Source organism: Melanerpes formicivorus, unplaced genomic scaffold, assembly GCF_026170545.1.
Source record: "Melanerpes formicivorus ecotype bairdi unplaced genomic scaffold, bMelFor1.0.p_v2 SCAF_12, whole genome shotgun sequence".
Taxonomy (NCBI): domain Eukaryota; kingdom Metazoa; phylum Chordata; class Aves; order Piciformes; family Picidae; genus Melanerpes; species Melanerpes formicivorus.
This window is the reverse complement of record NW_027142364.1, coordinates 10,967,625-10,986,986: the sequence shown is the minus strand read 5'-3', so window position 1 is coordinate 10,986,986 and position 19,362 is coordinate 10,967,625. Positions and strand designations below refer to the sequence as shown.

At 43.6% G+C, this 19,362-nt stretch overlaps 1 protein-coding gene across 2 annotated transcripts; it reads right to left on the bottom strand.

Annotated features, from left to right (window-relative positions):
- Nucleotides 1-2,957: 2,957 nt before the first annotated feature.
- On the bottom strand, nt 2,958-18,749 carry AMMECR1L (AMMECR1 like). Of its 2 annotated transcripts, XM_068145281.1 has the most exons (7): nt 18,312-18,749; nt 15,435-15,880; nt 10,022-10,132; nt 9,469-9,583; nt 8,635-8,725; nt 7,559-7,655; nt 2,958-6,444 (listed from the first exon to the last, which is right to left on the bottom strand). In XM_068145281.1, the coding sequence occupies exons 2-7, from the start codon at nt 15,839-15,841 to the stop codon at nt 6,333-6,335; spliced, it is 933 nt and encodes a 310-aa protein (XP_068001382.1). In that variant the 5' UTR covers nt 15,842-15,880; nt 18,312-18,749; the 3' UTR covers nt 2,958-6,332. The 2 variants fall into 2 exon arrangements, with proteins under 2 accessions (XP_068001382.1, XP_068001383.1); XM_068145282.1 differs by lacking the exons at nt 2,958-6,444; nt 7,559-7,655 and adding an exon at nt 7,702-8,144.
- Between the last annotated feature and the right edge of the window lie 613 nt (nt 18,750-19,362).

Sequence of the window (19,362 nt, the reverse complement as noted above, 5' to 3'; positions counted from 1 at the left end):
CGCGCTGCCTCAGCTCCGCCGCCCGCCAGGGGGAGCCGCGCCCGGCGCGAGGGCGCGGGCAGGAGGTGGGGCAGGGCGGGCCTGAGAGGCTGGGCGGGAGAGAGGGAGGGAGTAGCAGTATGAGACATGGATTGTTATCTGTGCCTGGGTAGTAGTGAGAGGGTGATAAAAACGCGCGGTTAAGCCTCGTGGGCTACCGAGAGCAGCGGAAACACAGACATTCAGTGTTATAAATGAGTTCCTCGGGACCAAAAGAAGTGGGGTGCTGGAATTGTATTTCTGTGAAGACAGACCAAGACGATGTGGGCCCAAATTCTTACAAGGCAAAAATCACGCCCAGGAGGAAGGTTGTGGTGCTCCTCTTCTACACTAGAAAATACAGAGGAAGGCTGCTCCTGCTCACTCAGGAAATAACTGAAGAACTCAAAACTCTGCTGTTGCCCCTCATCAGGCTCTGGGCAGTAGCACCCATGGCACATCGAGGCAGCAGATTAATCTTGACCCGTCTGGCTGCCTTAGGAAAAGTATAACTGCCTGCACCAGAATGTCTCTTGCTCACTGTGATTAATACACCTTAGTCTGTGAGGAGGGAACAGTCATATCATTAATAACATAGTTGGAAAGGGAGGTTACTTTTTCAAACCACCCAGAAGTAATCTACAGACCCCTAGAAGTCATAGGCAGGTTGAAAATGATTGCTCTCCTCACATTATGTCATGGGAACACTGCCAGTGAAGTACCTTATGGAGTAGGATTTTCCCTGAAGAGCTCACATACAAATGCCTAACCAGCCTAAAGATCTTAGAGCAATCATGAGACCTTACTATGTAATCTTGTGCCCTTAAATAAAGGCAAAAACAGACTGTTGGAGAAGTTATGATGAAACCACTCTTGTTCTTGCAAACTTGCATCTATGCCTAGGTGAATTGCTTCCTGCACGCTGGAAAGAGAAATGCATTAAGAATAAACTATCAGAATATAAAGGGGCAAAATCACAGATTTTTAACCTTTGTTGTCCAGATAAATGAGAGAAACTGACTGAACATTAATTTGCTAAGTGGTACAAGCAGAAAGACATTCACGAAGATGGAATGAAAATATCTTGGAGAACAAACTGAATACTTAGGTTTACATGAAAACAAGGAAATCTATGCCAGATGGATGAGAGGAACATTTTTTAAAAATCACTTGGAATTGTGATGGTTTCCTAAAATAGCCCATCTACTCAGATCATGATGATCTTCAGAACAGCAGGTAGCTTGCAGAGGTTTAAGTTACTAATTTCTCTTCTGTTTTTCCCCAAGGATCCATTCTACTTAAGTATACGAAACCTGAAGCTATTAAAGGAAAGCCAGATACTTAAAAGAGTTTATAGGTACAGGTAAAGAGGCTATAATAAACCACAATGGTTTATCATCACTGATGTGTTTAGTTAAGGTCTCAAGAGCCAGATATAAGACAAGCACATTCTTGAGTGTAACCTCCCTCCCTCTACACCCCTCCTCCTTTTTAAGACTTTAAGACTTTAAACCCCACAGTAAATACTCTTCAGCTACTGCACCAAACCAAACAAAACAGAGTACCTGACTTTCTCTTTGCTGTTTTTAAAGTGTGCTTCATCCTCTCCAGTAATAACAACTGTTATAGCATTTATCAGTTTGATTGCAAAATGTGCATAAAAAGAAAGATGAACTAAATATCTGGAGAATTATCCTGGCTCCTCTTTACTCTGGATTGAAATATTTCAAGCATGCAGTCACCCTTCTACCTGGCCTCATCTTCACTGTGAGCTGCTGTGTATTATTGCTGTCACAGGAGCAACATGCACCTCTGATGAAAAGACACTGGACAAAGATTTTATGTCTGACTGATTCAGCTTGAAACAAAACGGTAAGAAAATTATATATGGCATAAAAAAATACACAAATAAGTCACTGTATTCTAGCCAACAAAGAAGCTGAGAGAATATACGTGATAGCTTACCTGGGGACATGAGAACAGTGGAAGGTAATTATACAGCTAACTTCAGAATTTACAAGTCACCCAGAGATTATGTTAACCAGAGAGTCTTCCTCAACTCACTCCTTATATTGCACAGGACATTTGCTTTCTAGCTTTACTAGTAACAGAAACATATTTCTGGAAAACAGGTTTTTGCACTGAAGTCAAATGAGCTGCTCAGGCATATTTGAGACAAAGCAACCCTCCCTCTTGGTTTAGTTAGGGCTTTTGAGGGTTCTTATGCCTGCTCTTCCCTGATACCAAGGGCTACCCTTGCCAAGAACCACAATCAGGAAATGTAGCATTTTTAACTATACATCTGCCATAGATAAAAAATGAGCAACAAGTGTTTGGGAAAAAAACCCAAACATTTAAGCCAGGGTGATGTACATCAAAACTATTACACAAATCAATTGACCATGTACCAAAGCAAACACTGAAATATATAGCAAGAGTTTAGAAAGATGAGTTTCTTTTCCTGAAAGTTTTAGGTTACCTAAAGTCTACAACCTGTGAATTACAGATAATGTGCTTTCATTAGTTCAATTAGAACACTTTTGGTAGTTTAAACCAGATTACAAATTCAGAATTTTCAGTGTGATACAGAATTCTGTATCTATGTTTTATATATTTCATTGTTACAACAACTAAGACAGTTTTTGTCAAGCAAACTTCCTTTCAGGCTACAAAGAAGCTTTTCTATGCCTTTATTAGTAAAGCAAAATTAATCTTTGGTTTTAATTTTTGTTAACATTTTTTTTCTGGCGAGCCTATTTATGTGCTCCCAGTCATCTGTCATCCCATTCTGGCAACTGCCCTGGTTCTGCATGTTTATTGTAATTTAGAGGCTTGGTATTCATACATGTATTGTTCATCTTCCTGGATGAGAAAGGTTTCATCTTATTCCCCATAAAAGCTGTGAGAAAACATAAAAAGAGCAAAACGAATAATCTTTATCCATTACTATTTATTCTCTACAATAATTCATTAGAGGATAGAGTTCAATTATTTACACTCAGAAGTTATTATATAGGTAGGAGGCAACCAAGTGTAATACAAAGAATTGGTCTGACATCTCTGCACTGAAGGTCAAAAGAGGTCTCCTTCTTTAAGGAAATAAATTAACCAAAAAAACCCCAACAAAACAACATGTAGTTTCCAGAATACAAACAGAAAACAGCACTAATAGTCAGTAAAGATTGCAGATGTCTGTTAATGTACTATGAAAAGAAATTATTCTGTGCAAAGGTTAGCATGAACTCTTAGATTTTCTTACAGAAATTTTTGTTGTTAAGTTGTAGATATGTGACATTTTGACCACAAAATGTTCCCAGACTGAAAGGGCCTCAGTTGAGATTGACTGCTGAACATGATAAACAACAAAAAAACCAAACCACAAACCAAAAATTAAGAACCTCACAGTGGAAACATTCCAACACTGACAGACTCCAGTGATCAAAGACATTCTCCTGTAGTTACTGTAAAACAAAGACAATTCATCATTGCAGTGAGATTATTTCTCAGTTGTGGTTATCATGAGAATAAGCCCTTCTAGACCAAAAGGCACTTGCTTCTAAGGATGAGTTAAATCCAGATCAAACCAGGTCACAGTTGCTTTGAGGAGTAGTTCCAACCTGCTGTCCCAGCCAAGTAACCACAAAGAAGTTCTTACATCAATTGGTCACTGATTTTAGTTGCCTCCATCTTGAGACAACTCAAATAACAGTTTGTTTCTAGTTCAGCTCTTTCATCCTTATGCATAGCTGCCACATAATGATCTAGAAATGGGATTATTTCCTGAGACCACCTGTCCCTGTCACATTTTTTGAGATAAGTACTGACACATTTTTTCAACTGATTTTATAGCTGGACCCTTCCAGGACTAAAGCTGAGGGCCTGTTTCTCAGGCAGCAGACCAGTGTTTCTGATTTGCTAGCTTCTCTTCTCACTGCAACAAGACAAGAACACAGTACATATTTAGAGGCGTTTTTATTTTGTTTTATTTTTAAACAGACTGAGTGGAGAAATGGAAGTGGGAGAGGGTAAGGCTTCCCTCGTCCCAAACCATCTAGCCCACTCCAGGCTTAAACCAATCAAGTCACTCAATCCTAAAGTTCTGTTCTTTAAAAATGACAGCTAACCCTCCCCACCCCACCCCTTAGTCATCCCCTATTCAAATAAAATGAAATCAGGAAAACACTATACACTGTTGAAGACACAGAACAGGGCAAACATTTGAAAAAGAAACAATATTGTTGAAAAGCCTGGCACTATATGCCTGCATGACCAGTCTCACTGAGCGTGCTCAGGGGTGAAGTTTTAGCACCATTTTTTTGCTTTTGTTTTTAAAACGTTTTAGAAATTAAATTCTAACATAGAACACTTGGACAGTAATGAGTGTAGCCCTATGTATCATACTGTTTGACAGCTGAAAGGTGAATGGTATGTCCAGAGCTGACCCCATCCTCCCTCATCACTACACGGCACCTGGGAGAGTAATTACAAACCACTCGAGTTTGTAACAAGATCAATTTATTCTCAGCAGCAGGAAATCATGAAACAATCCCTCAAATCTTCAGTTGCTTTTCAACAACATCACAAGGAAGAAGTGGCAATTTCTAAGAATGACCCAGTACAGGAGGAAAGCTGGGTCAATATTGCACCATTATCCAGAATAGGACCCCCTCCTTCCCTTGCATCTCTCTCCTCCAGCAGGGGAACATTACACCAATGTGAAGCAAACCTGCACAATTCTGTTTGCTTCTCTAAGACCAGAAGGAACAGCTGCATGCAGTTCTGAGCTTTCTACCAGCCCTAGTCCCTGCCATACCAGGAGAGAGTTTCAGGCTTGAAACTTCAGCCAGTTTGAAAAGCCATCATTACCACACACAAGCAAGCTTTTAAGATATAGGCAACCAAACAGCCATTACTCTGCTATGCACTTGTATTTTCTTTCCTGATCATTGCTGACCCTCAGAAACTTGAAAAACAAACCAACAATATTATATTTTCAAGTCCACTGGCGTCATGGAGAGAATCACAATTTGGAGTTTATGATATCCCTCAATGACACAGCAGAATAACAACTGGGTAACATCTTCCTCTTAGAAGAGGGTATTTCTTGTAGTCATCAATGATGGGAGAAGAAATACAGAATGCACCTGAGTTTCACACAGTTTGGATAATACAAGTTTCCCCACTCATTGCCTTGATGTGGTAAAGACTAAACTATGCAAGATAACTTACCAGTGAAACTACATAGATCTCTTCCATATGCCTGCTATAAACTGGAACACTCATAGTTCTGAGATCCAGTCACCCCAGAGAAAGTGGATGTCCTATCAAAAGGAAGGTCCCCGAGACCCTTAGCTTAGGTTACACAATTTCAGTCACTAGTCTCACTTGCTTAACTACAGTCAGTGGCCTGCAAATCCCTCCCCACCCCTAATCCAATCAGGCTCCCTTACAAACGTTTGGACACAAAACTGAATTGTAACAGAAGACTGTCCAAGGACACTGAGGTACCTTGTGCTTTGCATACACAGCACGTGTCATGTTGCTCTCATGGGAGTAACAGCATTCGATTTCATAGCAGGCTACATTACAAAGCACTGTCCAAAACCCCAGAAAACTGTAAACCAAGAGCATTTCTAGAAAATCCACCCTACAATGGGATCTGATAGTTACAGCTTTCTAGGGTTCATTTAAAGAATGGATTCATGGGCAATATCATCCAAAAGTTTTTCACATCTCTAGATGTTTTCTGTCCATGAGGTTGGGGTGCTATCCAGATGTTCAGCCCTCCCCAATAGCATAACGTCCGCCTGTGATGTGTGGGGACTGCAATCAGCTCTCAGTACACAACAGATACCAGAGGTTAAGAAAAATTAAAAAGAACCTAAAAAATGTTTTGTTGGACTCCGTTGCCCAGGCTGCCAGGGGAATGCTCCTACTTGATCTGGGGGGCTTCCATAACAAAAAAAACTCTAGTTCCTGGAGTGTCGGTAACACACAAGAACAGGTCAGTCCGAAGTGGCACTTTCACTCCTAGAGGTCTTCTGCACCTCACGACAGTTTGTAGGCATGGAGCCCCAATCCAACTGAACCCCCATTCTGAGGGAAGGCTGAGATAAGGCTTGGGCCCCTGAAGTTCTGTCATGCTCTCATCCTCCCACCCAGGTCAGCTGGAAGGCAGACTTGGCAACGGAAGCTAGCATCATAAAATGGTGCAGTAATAGAAGTAACTGGACCAGGAAGAGGAGGCATCTGCCCCAATGATGTCGTAGCCGTTGGCAGCAACGGGGGAGTGGGACTGGTCATGCAGCCGTGTGTCAGGAGTAATGATTGTAGAGGGGAGGGGCATGAAGAGTGCCATTCTGGAAACAATGCTGACGGGAAGCCATGTACTCTGCATAACTGATTGTCACCTTCTCACTGCGGTACCTATGGGAACAGCACAAGAGAAAAATAACATCAACAGCCTACGCAGTGTGAAGGGACTTGACCTAAAAACAATCCCCTCAGGTCACCTTGTAGCTTGCAGTCAATAAAGACTGAGAGGAACCCACTACCTTCAGAAACTGCTTTGTTTGATATTGTCTCATGTAGTAGTTTGAATAACCCATCTAAGTTTGAATTACCTCCAGTGTCCTATAAGTTGAGTCCTATTCAAGGCAATCATAATTATGGGGACTCTGAAGTACCACACAGGAAACAAATGATCAGTTTGTATTCATTTTATATTGGAAAACAAAAGCACTTGAAAACTGCTGGAAGAAGACTCCGTTTCAGAAACAAATCACCAGTATTTCACTATTATTTGAGTGAGCCACATTGTAGAATCAGAATTCACAGAATAATAAGCCCCTTCTGAGAGGCCAGAGATTTCCAGGTGCTTCTGAAGCATGCTACACAACAGGTAACTTCAAAGTTGCACTAAGCCCATGTTACATCAGATTCAAATGAAAACCTTTATCCTGTTCTCTCCTGTTAAAAAACCCCAAAAAACACAACCCTTCATACCCACCTCATTTCTCCAGAGGTAAAGAACGACCTGATAAATTAGTGTTTCTATACAAAACCCCAATGTCCCAATTTTTAGTAACATAAAGGGAGTTGAAACCAAAAGGACAGCTGAGAGTACAGAAAAGCAAGCAAATTCTGAAAACCAGCCAAATTTGAGTGTGGTTTGCTTTGAAGACAGCTGTCACCTCCAAATAGCTACACCATCCACAGATGAGCACACTGAGAAAAGGAAATCCATTGTAAAGATAAAGAAAAAAAATCAACCTTTTTAACTTTCAAAGGTTCTGCATCTTTTGATCCTTCCTGTGGCACTTCTTTTAGAAAATGCTAACTTCGATCCTGCACGGATCGAACATGCTGTACTTCATTCCTGTACACCACATGCATAACACTTGGCATTTATGATTTTGTCTTTCAGACCGCATCTCTCATCTGAAAGAGGCATGAAGACTTCACATCAAGCACAAATACTTTAAATTACCCACAAGACACCATAAAGTAAAATTACAAGATGACAACTGTCTCAACTTACCTGGTGAGTTTAATCGTTTTCCTAAAATCATTTGTGATCGGAGCCTTAAAGCCACCTTTCCTGAGCAAGGAGTCTATGGTCTGGATCTGATCCCAGTCTATTGAAAAAATAAAAACAAGGGAAAACTTTCAATAGAAAAAATGATGTTTCAAAAAGGTAAGAGATACATTAAAGGGCCTCTAGAAAAAGCAAACACCTACACAGGAAAGTTTGAGCTGTGGAAATACCAGTGCTGAACTGGACATACATAATCTTGTGCATGCACACTATCTGCACATGCAAACCCCTTCTAACTCTTACTGGAACTGGTCTCTACAACAGTAATTCCATTTTCTGTATGACCTCTCTTTTTGCAAAGGTCTGTGTCTTGCTTCAGTTGCTAAGACCCCAAACTGTTTTGTCATGTGCCACTCAAGTTTAGCTCCCTAAGCCTTACAATAAGATAATACTTAGTTCTTTATATAGTCAAATTGGGATCAACCTGAGGCTCTAGTGATAGCACAGTGAACTGCTATGTGAGAGATTAGAGTTAAAATTCCTACCTTAGTCTTTTGCCCCAGAGCCAGAAGGATGCAACCACTCCACTCTGCTAGGTGGAGGAAAGGAGGCAATATTTTGAGCAATTACCATGGTGACCGCTACTATATTTGAGTGGGAAGTATGCTCCAGAGGGGCCCTGTTTCCTGCCCTCATCTGGAGGATGCTACTTTAGCAAGAATGAGGAGGAAAGGGACTCTCCTGTTGGTGCTGTGCAGCCTGCAGTTATCCTAGTTGGTGGGAGAAACATAGAAGAGGAAAGACGCAACGCTGAATGAAGCTGGAAGACCCATACTTTGAGATCCTCTATTTCTTAAGTTCTAAACCATTTTTACACTAAAATACAACTGTGCACAGACGTGGGATGAGAGAAAGGCCAAATGAAAACTGTATTGAGTATTGGTTATCCAGATTAAGCCTGATGGCTCCATGGCACTACTAGGAGGATACCATTGCAATCCAAATCCAAAATCCATAGATATGTTACCCAGCTCTGTGACACAATGTGTTGACATGTTTGGCTGCCATCTCAAACCCACCTTGTTCCTTAGCAACCTCAGGTAAATACGTGGCTGTGCGTTTGACACCTTTCTCATTGATGAACTCTATTCTGATCCCATGGATCCCAACCTATAGATGGAAATGAACAGCCAAGTAAGAGGTGTTTGCTACCACTAAGCCCTGATCGAACTGTCATTCCTACAACACTACATCTCTCTCTGGACAGTTTGGCTTTTGCCTGGATAAGGACATTGTCTTCCCCACTCTCTCTCCTTGCCAGGCAGGTCTCACAAGTAGCTCTCTTGGCAGCATAAAAGATGCCTGCCACCTTCCCCAGACAAGCCTAACCAGTCTCCCTGTCATTTCTCCTGAAGTAAGTCATCAAAAGTCTGATGGTTTCCCATCTCTGATGTTGGGCAAGAGAGACAACAATTCTACACAAGAGTCATGCCTAAAATAGCCCAACCACAAAGTCTATTCAATCCTTCTTGAACCAAATAGACTTCCATGTACAAAGTCCTAAAGCTTACTAGTACTTCCAGTCTTAACTACTGTTCATTCCCAGTTTCTACTCCCAGCATCAAAATATATCCCAGGTTTTTACACACATATTTACACCCATTTCCTATTGGGCCAAATCAATAAAACACCTTCATGTCTTTTCATTCTCATTCAGATCCCCTCCCAACCAAAAGCATATTGCTAGCCCATCCTCTTCTTCCCTTGTAGTTTTCCATCCCCACTTCTTCTATTCCCAATTTCTTCTACCCCCACACACACCCTTGTAACGAAGGAGACACATCACTATGTACTAACCCGAACCCGAACGGAACGAGAGAGTGATGCAGAGTTCCAAATGCACCTGTTCTCACCTCCCAGTCCAGGTAGTCACTGGCATCCTCAAAGTTAGTGAGGAGGGAGACAGAGCAGAAGAGTTTGGGCAGCTCCTCGCGGGTCAGGGGGGGAAATCGGCTGTCCTTAAGTGCACTAAAGGAAAAAGAAGATGTATTGCCTAAAATAAAGCACTAAATTCAAGTGTCCCTTTTTGATTATACCTCAATTTAACACATTTCTTCTGCAGTAGCAAAGAGAAGCGATTTGCCTCTCCTATTTTAACGAACTGTAATGCACAAACATTGGCTGAAGCTTCCTTATTCTGTCTTCTTACTGAAGTTACAGAAATATCCTGTGCTATGGTTGAAGCTTAGCATGCAAGACAGATCAGCCTTAAAACCAAAATTCACCTGTTGCAGAAATGTTCCATTAAGTCCTGACATATTGTCTCACCCTATCATGCATTTCTCAGATTTTATTATGGAGCATATTATATTGAACTATGTCAATCCAACTTGTTAACTCTGAATCCTGATAGATCCTCAGCAAACTAAACTAATTTCAGATTTATTTACTTTTCAACACAATTACCTGGTTAATGTGTATTCCCTGAGTCCTGAGTGAAGATTCATGGCTGAAAAGGTCCCAATGCAGCCACGAAGCCGCTTGTCTCGCCCCGTCTTCCACGTCACAAAGAGTGGACTGAAAAGGCAAAAAAAGAACTGTTCCAGCCTCTAGAGATATTTGGTTGGTAAGGGGAGAATAATAAGGTGAAAAAGAGCACATGTGTGCCCTTGCATTCCCTCCTGATAAACCCCAAGTTTTCTCACCTGCCATTTAGCAATAATAAAACTCCACACCTCCCTAAATACAAAACCCTGCCATCTCTCCCTACTTTTCCAGCATATTCCTTTCTCTCCACTAGTTCTCTGTAAGCCCTTCACTGACACCTTCCTGGCCAGACTGTGATGATCCCCGCTCTAATGAGAGATGTGGTTATTTGACCTCACTGACTACATCTGTGAGTAACGGCCTCACTTAGTGCCATCCACTAGGTTACATGACAACACATATAAAAATTGATATAGGTGAAGCAAATAAGATTACTTATCTATAGTTCCACTGAACTGGAAAGATCCCTGAGCATTCTACAAGTTGTCTATCATTCATATTTGCAATAAAAGCTTTTTTTTCTGTTGTTTTATTTTGGTTTTGTTTTTAAAGGTATAAAAAGCAAGCCTAGGTTTTTTCCCCTGTTATTTTCATGAGGATCTGACTGCTGGGTCCATCCCTGTTGTTCATACATTTTATGTTCATATCTTTTGCTCACATTTTCTTTATATTTACACATATTCTCTCCTAGTGAACACATACTTAAATCACTGTATTGTTCCTACTCAAACATCACATGGATATACATTTTCCTGTCTACTACCATGAATTTACAGACATAACGGTAGATTCTCAAATTCAGCAGGCTCATTTCAATCTGATAAACTAGAAGCCATGACTAAACCTGAAAGAACAAGAAGTTCATAACAAGAGTATTCAGAGGAGGTCTATGTAGAGGCAGACAGGTAAAGATGACTAAATGCAAAAAAGTTCACTTCTGTTGAAGTGAGTGAAACTGCAAACAGGCTGTAGAGAGAAACAGTAAAGAAAGGACAGTGATGGCTACAGCTCTGCAGGAATGTCCAAACATCTGGAAAAATGTTGCCAGACAACTGATCTAATAGATGCTGATCTAATTATAAAAACAGGATGAATGACTTTACTTTTTCAGATTACCGAGTATTGAATACAAGACATGGTAACTTCAAACCCAAGCAGAAATGAGAAAGTCATCAGTGAGTCCACACAAATCTCGGGATTTCTATTGAAATTTAAAAGGGAAGTAACATGACAGAAAATGTGCAGTGTTAAGAAAGCAATTTTCTGAGAGTAAACAAACATTGTCAGGAGATCTAAAACATGGAGACAGAATAACTGATTCTGCAATAGAGCTCAGACACTTGCTTTCCTCAATCCCTTGCAGCTCTTGTAAGCAATATATCTTTGCAGCAAACACTGAAAAAGATACTACCAGAGTCTGTTCAAACAAAACCAGCACAGAGTGTGGATGATTTCTCAAATAGAGGAAACAGAGCTTCTTATAGCTAAGTACTTAGGACATTTTAAAATGCAGTGATAAAGCAGTGCCCAGTGATGTTCCTCAGAGCACAAATGGAATTAAAAAACTCTATCAGCATAATCCATCATTCAGTATCTAGTTACCAGCTGTGACCAACAGCAGAAGTACTGCCCAAAATAGCAAATAGCCTTTAAGATACAACTGTGAAGTACTTTGCCCACAGAGGAAGCAGAAGCATTCTTCCACAATCATCATCTACCTTCACCAAGACAGAGGATTTACTGTTCCAGTTTTCCAAAAACACTACATGGCACTTGCAGGATATCATTCTTCTACACTTTCATCTAGCTAGCATATGTTGAAATAAAAACCAGAAGCAGAGTGAAAGACAATACATTAGAAAGCTTCCCCCCAAAAGATGCTACATTTACAAAAGGAGATTTCTGAGAAATGTCACTGTCACAAGCTCAGTGGAAATTTAGCTTTAGTTAATTAACACTTTGAAACCACTACTTAGCCCATCTTACACTCACCCCAAATGTAACAGGGAAGGGAGAAAATTAAAAGCATTACTGACAGAACATAAATTTAAGTAAATTCCTTCCCTGGTTCAAACTACAGGTTCACATTTCCAATTCACCTCTTTCCCCTTCCAAAGGAAAGGGAAAAAAAAAAGATGACATTTCCAGTGAGCTGTGACACAGCTTTCTGCATCTATAATAGAAGAGATATTACCAGAAAGGACAGGATAATTGCATCCAGAAGGCTGTCATATTTTAAAATATCTGAGAGCACACTTAAAACAGTTTTTCACTGTGGTCTTAACAACTGAGGCATGAAAACAAGATACATGGTTTTGTACAAGTCTATAAAATTTCACTATATAATAAAGTTTTTCACTGTAGAAAAGACGTTGTTTCTGTAGCTAAAGAATAACTGCACTTAGCAAACTGCAGGTGCATCTGACAATAGGTCAATTGTTCTATAGCCCCTTCTTGAAAAGTATCCTTCCCAGAGGTACTGAGAAGTCACAGCAATCGTTTGCCCGTGATGACCCCAAGAGCATTTGCTGGTCCTCCAGAGTCAAGTCCTCAACAGATTATGGCAACCATTTCTCCTCCCCCAAGAACTTCCTGCCTAGGTGTGCTCCATGAGTGTTTGCTAGGCTTGAGAGGGAATTTCACCAACTAAAAGCTAGCTTCTCCAATTGCAAATACAAAGGGAATTTTCAACTTGTGAGATACTGTTTGGTCAAATGAGAATTTAGCTTATACTGGGAAAAATCCCCTGTTACAGTACAGACTTTACGATGCAGGTATCTTATTTGTCTTGTGTGGCAACCAGAAACTTGCATGGTGTACTTTAAGTACCAGTTTGTAATACTTACTATAAAACAAACAAACTGAACTACAAAACTGGAAGAAATAACAATTACCTATTTGTATGCCCTGCAGATTCAAAACTATACTGTTTTCAGTAACTTGAAGACCAAAGGGTCCATTTTCTTCATTCACCAAGTTAATTCAGCCATAACTAAGAGTGCTGCAATGCCACTTTCTCTACATTGATTCATAAACGTTGCTGCCAACATGTATGTAAGGTTCTCTTACTTCACATGCATCTACCAGCTGCAGAATTCCTATCAAGATGGTTGTCCACATGCATATCCTCCCCTAAACCAGTAACTGGTGGTTTTCAAGTCATAACCCTGGAACTTTTATGTTGTGCCCAGTTTTTGCAGAACCTTGATCTGCAGGACTACTTCTATCTTTACGTTAGGGTTCAGCACCAACTTAAAAGAGCTGTAATCTGAGAAACAGGCTGGGACAAACCTGTGCATCTTTCTATTCCTTCCGTCAAAAGTCTTTTTTCTATCTGTCCAGAGAAACTTTGGGTAGAGAGACCTTTGTTTTGTTCAAAGATCTCTTAGTTTAAGTAAGTAAGTTATAAAGGCAAATGATACAAATTACATAGGTATTATTTCTTTGCCTGCTCTTATATTTGAGAACATTTGCCTTGAAATTCATCACATTACTATTTCAAGTATGACACATCATCCCTGTGCACTGCTCTACAGGACAGCAAACCTAGGCTTTTCCCAGGGCTACATAGAATTATTTGCTAGAAGCAACAGCATAAATGCTGAAGCACAAGAAATTCAGGCAGACATTTGCCTGGAGGGGAAGAAAAGAGAAAACCTGTTCTTGCTTTGGAGTGCTGATCTAATAAAACTTAAATTATCAGCACAGAAATGTCCAATGAATGATTTTTAACTTTTCAAATTTGGACATAAAGTTCAAACAGCTGAGATTCCTGAATGTTCTTTTTGAAACTAGTCACAGAAACAGCGAGAAAATCCAATTAGAAATCTCCTTTAGCAGCAAAATAATGAATCTGTATTAAATAATCTCTTGTATTGACTTAAGAGCAGAACAACAAAAACAACCTCCCATCTTTGCATTCAAATGATGAAATAATAGGCAGACTAAAGGACCACTTTCTAAAAGGAGCCTACTTAGCTTAGCTATAAAAGCAACATGAGAAATAGTTCAGTTTGGGGAGTCCCTGGAACTATTCTATATTCTAATCCAGAGCATTTCTCCATTCACTTGTATTTACAATATTAAACAGCTTAGCCTGCAGCAGCATTCAGAACATGTACCCATAATCCTGCTCAGATAATAACTGCATGGAAACACAACCTACATCTACAATGACAGCCAATAAGGTGGAGACATGTAATACATGGAAAAAGTCCTTGACCTGTTTAAGCCATTGTTCCTTTACATCAATTTTAAAGTCATTAACTTAAATTAAGGATATCAACAACTTTTTATTTTATCTGTTGCTCTGGAGGTGGTCCCTGGAGGAGTGTCAGAAGGTGTATCTATCATTGATCTTTGCCCTATAATTCTTCCACCAAACATTTTAACAGCCTTAACCTTTCCACACCTACACATTCAACCTTCAGATAAACATTAGCTAAATCCTCCAAAGCAACGTACTATCACAAATCCTTCTTCTCACTTATTCTCATACACACATCCTTTCTTCTTAACCTTGTTATTGTCCTTGAAAGTTAACTCCACTTCTCCCCACATCGCTCCAACTAGCACTATCTCCACAACACAGCTTTTCAGTTTGACAGCTGGCAAATTTTTGGTTCCCTTCCTTGCTAAACCCATTAACTTGGACAGCTGAACACCCTCATGAGTGTCCTTGTCCACTTCTCACTAGCCCCAGCACTTGTTTCAACTTCTTTATTCCCTTCCCCATCGCTCTGCAGAAGGAAATCCGTCCCCTTGTCCCTTCACCAAGTTAGTGCCTGACATACTAAGGATGCACTTCAAATTGATGACATTCTTTTACTGTTTTCTGAAAACTCAATGTCAGTTTCACTCATTCTTAGTATAGCTGTATGGGAGGCACAGTGCAGTTAATTTCTTTTTGCAGAGGAATTAATCTACAAAGAAGGGAATAAACTTTAACAGAATATTATCATGAAGTGGTTTGCACTCCTAAATAAAGTATGTAGCGTCTCATACAACACATCAAAGTATGAGTTACAGATGCACCACACTTCATATTTTGCCTAGCTCTCTTTGTGTAGAGTTAAGCATGTTCTCCCTTGAAGGCCACTCTTCAAAGCTCTATTCATCTCCACCAACAAACACAACAGAATATTTTTACTCTTTTGTGCATTGAAGTGCATCATGTTTTGTTTCTGGTTGACAAAGCATGCAGCAAAATGCCCTTCTTGCTCCCTGCATACCAGTTCTCCCAGTCCGCAGAGGAAACTTCACCCCTCCCCAACCAAACCACACCTCTGGGTGCTGGTTTATTAGCCTTCCTCCCTCACGTGGATTTACTCACTAGGGGTCATTGGTAAATCGAGGAAGTCGTGGCTGAGGGAAACCGTAGAGATGACAGTAGAGTACATCGAAGCAGTAGCAGCACATCTCTGCTGTCACCACCAGGTTCTTGGTGCTGTTGGCAGTTCCATTGGGCCGAGTAAGCGGGCTCAGAGCTCCTGAAGTGGGATTCATTCGAGTAATTGGGGAATTTCCTGGGCCCAAAGTCAAGTCAGATACGTTCTCCCTTCCGTTATTCCCATCTGTATGCTGGTGGTTCTGAAGAGGACCTGAACTGGAGCCTGGTGCAGTTGTGGTCTGATTCCCATGACTGTGCGTTCCACTCCCAGACAATTTGGGCTTCTTTACCCCACAACAGCCAGCTGCCAGCTTGGGCTCAAGTGGAGGAACACAGCGTCTTTTTCCCATCCTGCTTCAAAACCTTGCTGCCTGGAGCACTGCAGAACCCTGGCAAGGAGGAAGGGGGGGAAACAATACACAAAAGTTACAGGTGAAAACCTACCAACTGCTTCCTTATTTCTGCTAAGCTGTCGGAGGGGTTTGCCTCTGCAGCAGAAAGAGGAACAAAACCCTCACAACTTGCAGCAAAACACAGAGTGAAACCAGTTCAGCAAGGATAATGAATGTTTTACACACAAATGTGAGCAGTGTGTACACAACATACCCAAGATCACATTTTTAAAGTTATTGGTGAGGTGCACTGAACACTAACAGGCAGCTCATCACAGAAAAATGCCATGAATGAACCTGTGGGAGAATAGGAGGAAAAAGACAAAAATACTTTGGACTACAGATAAACCCTGTCAGTGGCTTTTCCAGATCACTTGTTCCCTCATGGTTAACGCCTGCAGCAATGGCAAACAAGCTGTTGAAAAACCACAGATGCATTTTCCTTCCCCATTCTCTACAGAAGAGTGACAATAGCTCCAAATGACACCTTCAGGGTGTCCCAGGGGTGCTGCCCTTGATTTAGCGCTAGCCTAAGCAAGATGCAAAAAGAAGTGACAAGCACTGAACTTCCATTTTCTAAAGAGCAGGCTATTCTCCATACCCCATGAACTAGAACATGCCTTTACTTTCTAAGATTAAGTAAATCAACAGTGCTCACACGTAACTGTGCAGGGTGTACAGTCAGGATATGCAAGACAGGAAGAGCTGAAGGCAACGCACAGTCAGAACAGAGGGAAGCAGCAATGGCAGGAACCAGATACAGTATTTAAAAAACAAACACACCAGCAGAATGTTCTGCTTGCAAAGAGAATGCTAGCAGTTGCATCACAAGAAGGGGTTGAATAAAACCAGGGAGGAGAGTCTATGCAGACAAAAATGAACAAGGATGACAGGTAAAGACCCCACTTCAATGGTAGGAACGTGAGTAAGTGCAATACCATCATTACCACGAGATCTAAACACACACAGGGAGGGAAAAACGTTTCCTCATCTGTCAGAGCTAAAAGGACAGACACAAAAGTCACAGAGAACACCATGAAGAAGTGGAAGTCACACTCAGTGCTTCTGAGTACCAGGCTACTTCCTCAACCACCAAAGCACCCCTTTAGCTCTTCCAAGTATTTAGCTGATGGCAGAAGTGACTGTACACACAGAGAAACAGGGGAAGAGATATGCACTGAAACTAACGGTACAACAATCCCCTTTCTTCTCTGCACCTGCAAACACTGTGAACTTTATGCATGAAGTTCATCAGCCATTGTTACAAGTCATAGAATCCTGATCTGAATCAGAACCCTTATGAAATGTGTTGACTGATGTGTCTCAACACAAAACGCATGCTTGCAGTGCTTAGTCTGCATAGGAAATCTCACCTCAAGGTCTCAGAACTAGTTTTAGTTCCTGCATATGGAACAAACTTACAAGACCTGATGAAAACTATGTTTTTCTTTTGATCTCTACCTTTATAATTTTTTAAAAGTAGGAAAAAAAAACATCTAACTTTGACAAAGGGAACATATAATTTTTTCTAAGTGCTTATTAAACTTATCTACTGCGGTTTGGTGAAGCTGCTGGGACAGATGACCCCTCTCCACTGATCACTGAAGCTAGCCGCAACTCTTCATTTTAACTTGCAGCTGTGGCAGGGGGCAGAAAAGAGGTCGTCTCCACCGAACCACCTCTGCAGCAGTCCAGAAGGGGCCTAACAAAGGCGGCTGCACCGATCCCTGCCCCGTTCAGCGAAGGGCACAATTTCCTCGCCGCGGGAGGCCTTCCCCGGCCCCTTGCCTCTGAGCTCCTCCTGCCCAAGGGAGCAACTTCTGCGGGAACAACGCAGCAAACCCCAACCCGCCGAGCTGCTGACTCTGCGAAGGGCCCCTGCCCGCTTAGCGACTAGAGCCGGAGCGCCCGACGGAACCCCGCACAACGTCCCGGCGCCGGCACTCCTCGGGAGCACCCCGCTGCTCTCCCCGGCAGAGAACGGGGGGTACTACCCGCGGTCATATATCGCCGGCGGGCTCCGGGTGCTCCCCATGCGGAACGCCCGCTCCGCGGCACAACGGAAAAACCACCTCCGGGCGCCAGGGCAGTCCCGCATCCCTGACCCCAGAGCTCTGGGGCTGCCCGGGCCTCACCGTCCCTAACCCCGGTCCCACCGCGGCGTGAAACGAGCCCCGTGCGCTCGGACACAAACTTTCCAGCGGCGTTTCCAAGGTTTTTGACAGCACCGCGTCGGGAGACTAGGCACCAAGGAGACCCCGCGATCCGGCTATCCGGGGGAGTGCAGCCCGCCCCCTCCTGGCGGGGCAGGACCACCGCCGCAGGGGGCGCCAGGGGTCGGGAGTGTCCCCACCTTCCCCCTTCGCTGCCATCGGGGCTGGAGGCACGCCGGCGCCCCCCACCACCACCCTCATCCCGTCTCGCCCACCTCCTGCACCCGTCCCGGGCCGGACGCGGCTTCCCCTCCGCCTCAGCCCAGCCACCGCCGCTGCTGCCCCGCCGCCGCCGTCTCCTTCTCCCGCCTCATGGAGCCATGGGCCTGAGTAAGGCTCCCCAGAGAAGCAGGCCCGGGGGGCGGGGAGAAGGGAACACGGCCCGCCGCAGACGGGCCGGGAGCCGGGCTTCCCGGAGCCGCCGGGCAGCGAGGGGAGCTGGAGGACTACAGCGAGGCCGACGGAAGGTCCTCCGCTATCCCGGCAGCCTCCTCCCTGCTCGTGAGGTAATTAGGGAAAAATGTACAGAGTCCGCCAGCCTCCCGTCGGCCCCGCGGTGCCAGTGCAACCATAGAGACGGGAGGGCACACTCTCCCTTATAGCAACCATAGATGTCGGGGACTTCCGCTCCCAGTCGGACGACGCGCGGGGCGGGGTTCCCTCCTCGTCATGTGATGGCCACACGTGCGAGGACAAACAGCATCGGGGGCGGGAGGGGCCAGTGGCGCGCGGGGCTCACCCGCCCCCGGCTGCGCGCGGACCCGGGGTGCGGGGGGAGACACCCTCACGTGTGGGGGGGTACCGCTCTGCCATTGGCCAACGGCCGCTATGACACCATCCAGGGGAGGGGCGCGCGGACGGAAACATCCATTCCGTGGCTCGGGGCAGGGAGACCCTTCCCGGGGGGAACCTCTGTCCTCGCTGCGAGCGCCTTGGTCCGTCTCGCCGCGCGGGGGCGCTCCCTGGGCGGGAGGCTCGGTCCCGCCCCCACTTCAGGACGGAGGAGAACTGAAGGGGGCGGGGCGGGCCCTGGCCTCTTCCGAACGGCCCGGCATGTCCCTGGGTTGCCCGGCGTCGGTAGGAGCTTCCCGCTGAGGCGAGGGGCCCGAAGACCTTTTCGACCGACTGCTCCACGGGAACGTACCTACCGATGCGACTCGTCCAGCGGGTGCCTTCGGCCGGCCTGAGAGGACGGACGGGAACAAGGACAGACCCAAAGTAATGGGTGGTTGAGGCAGGCTGGCAGCCGCTTTTCTCCCTGTGGTT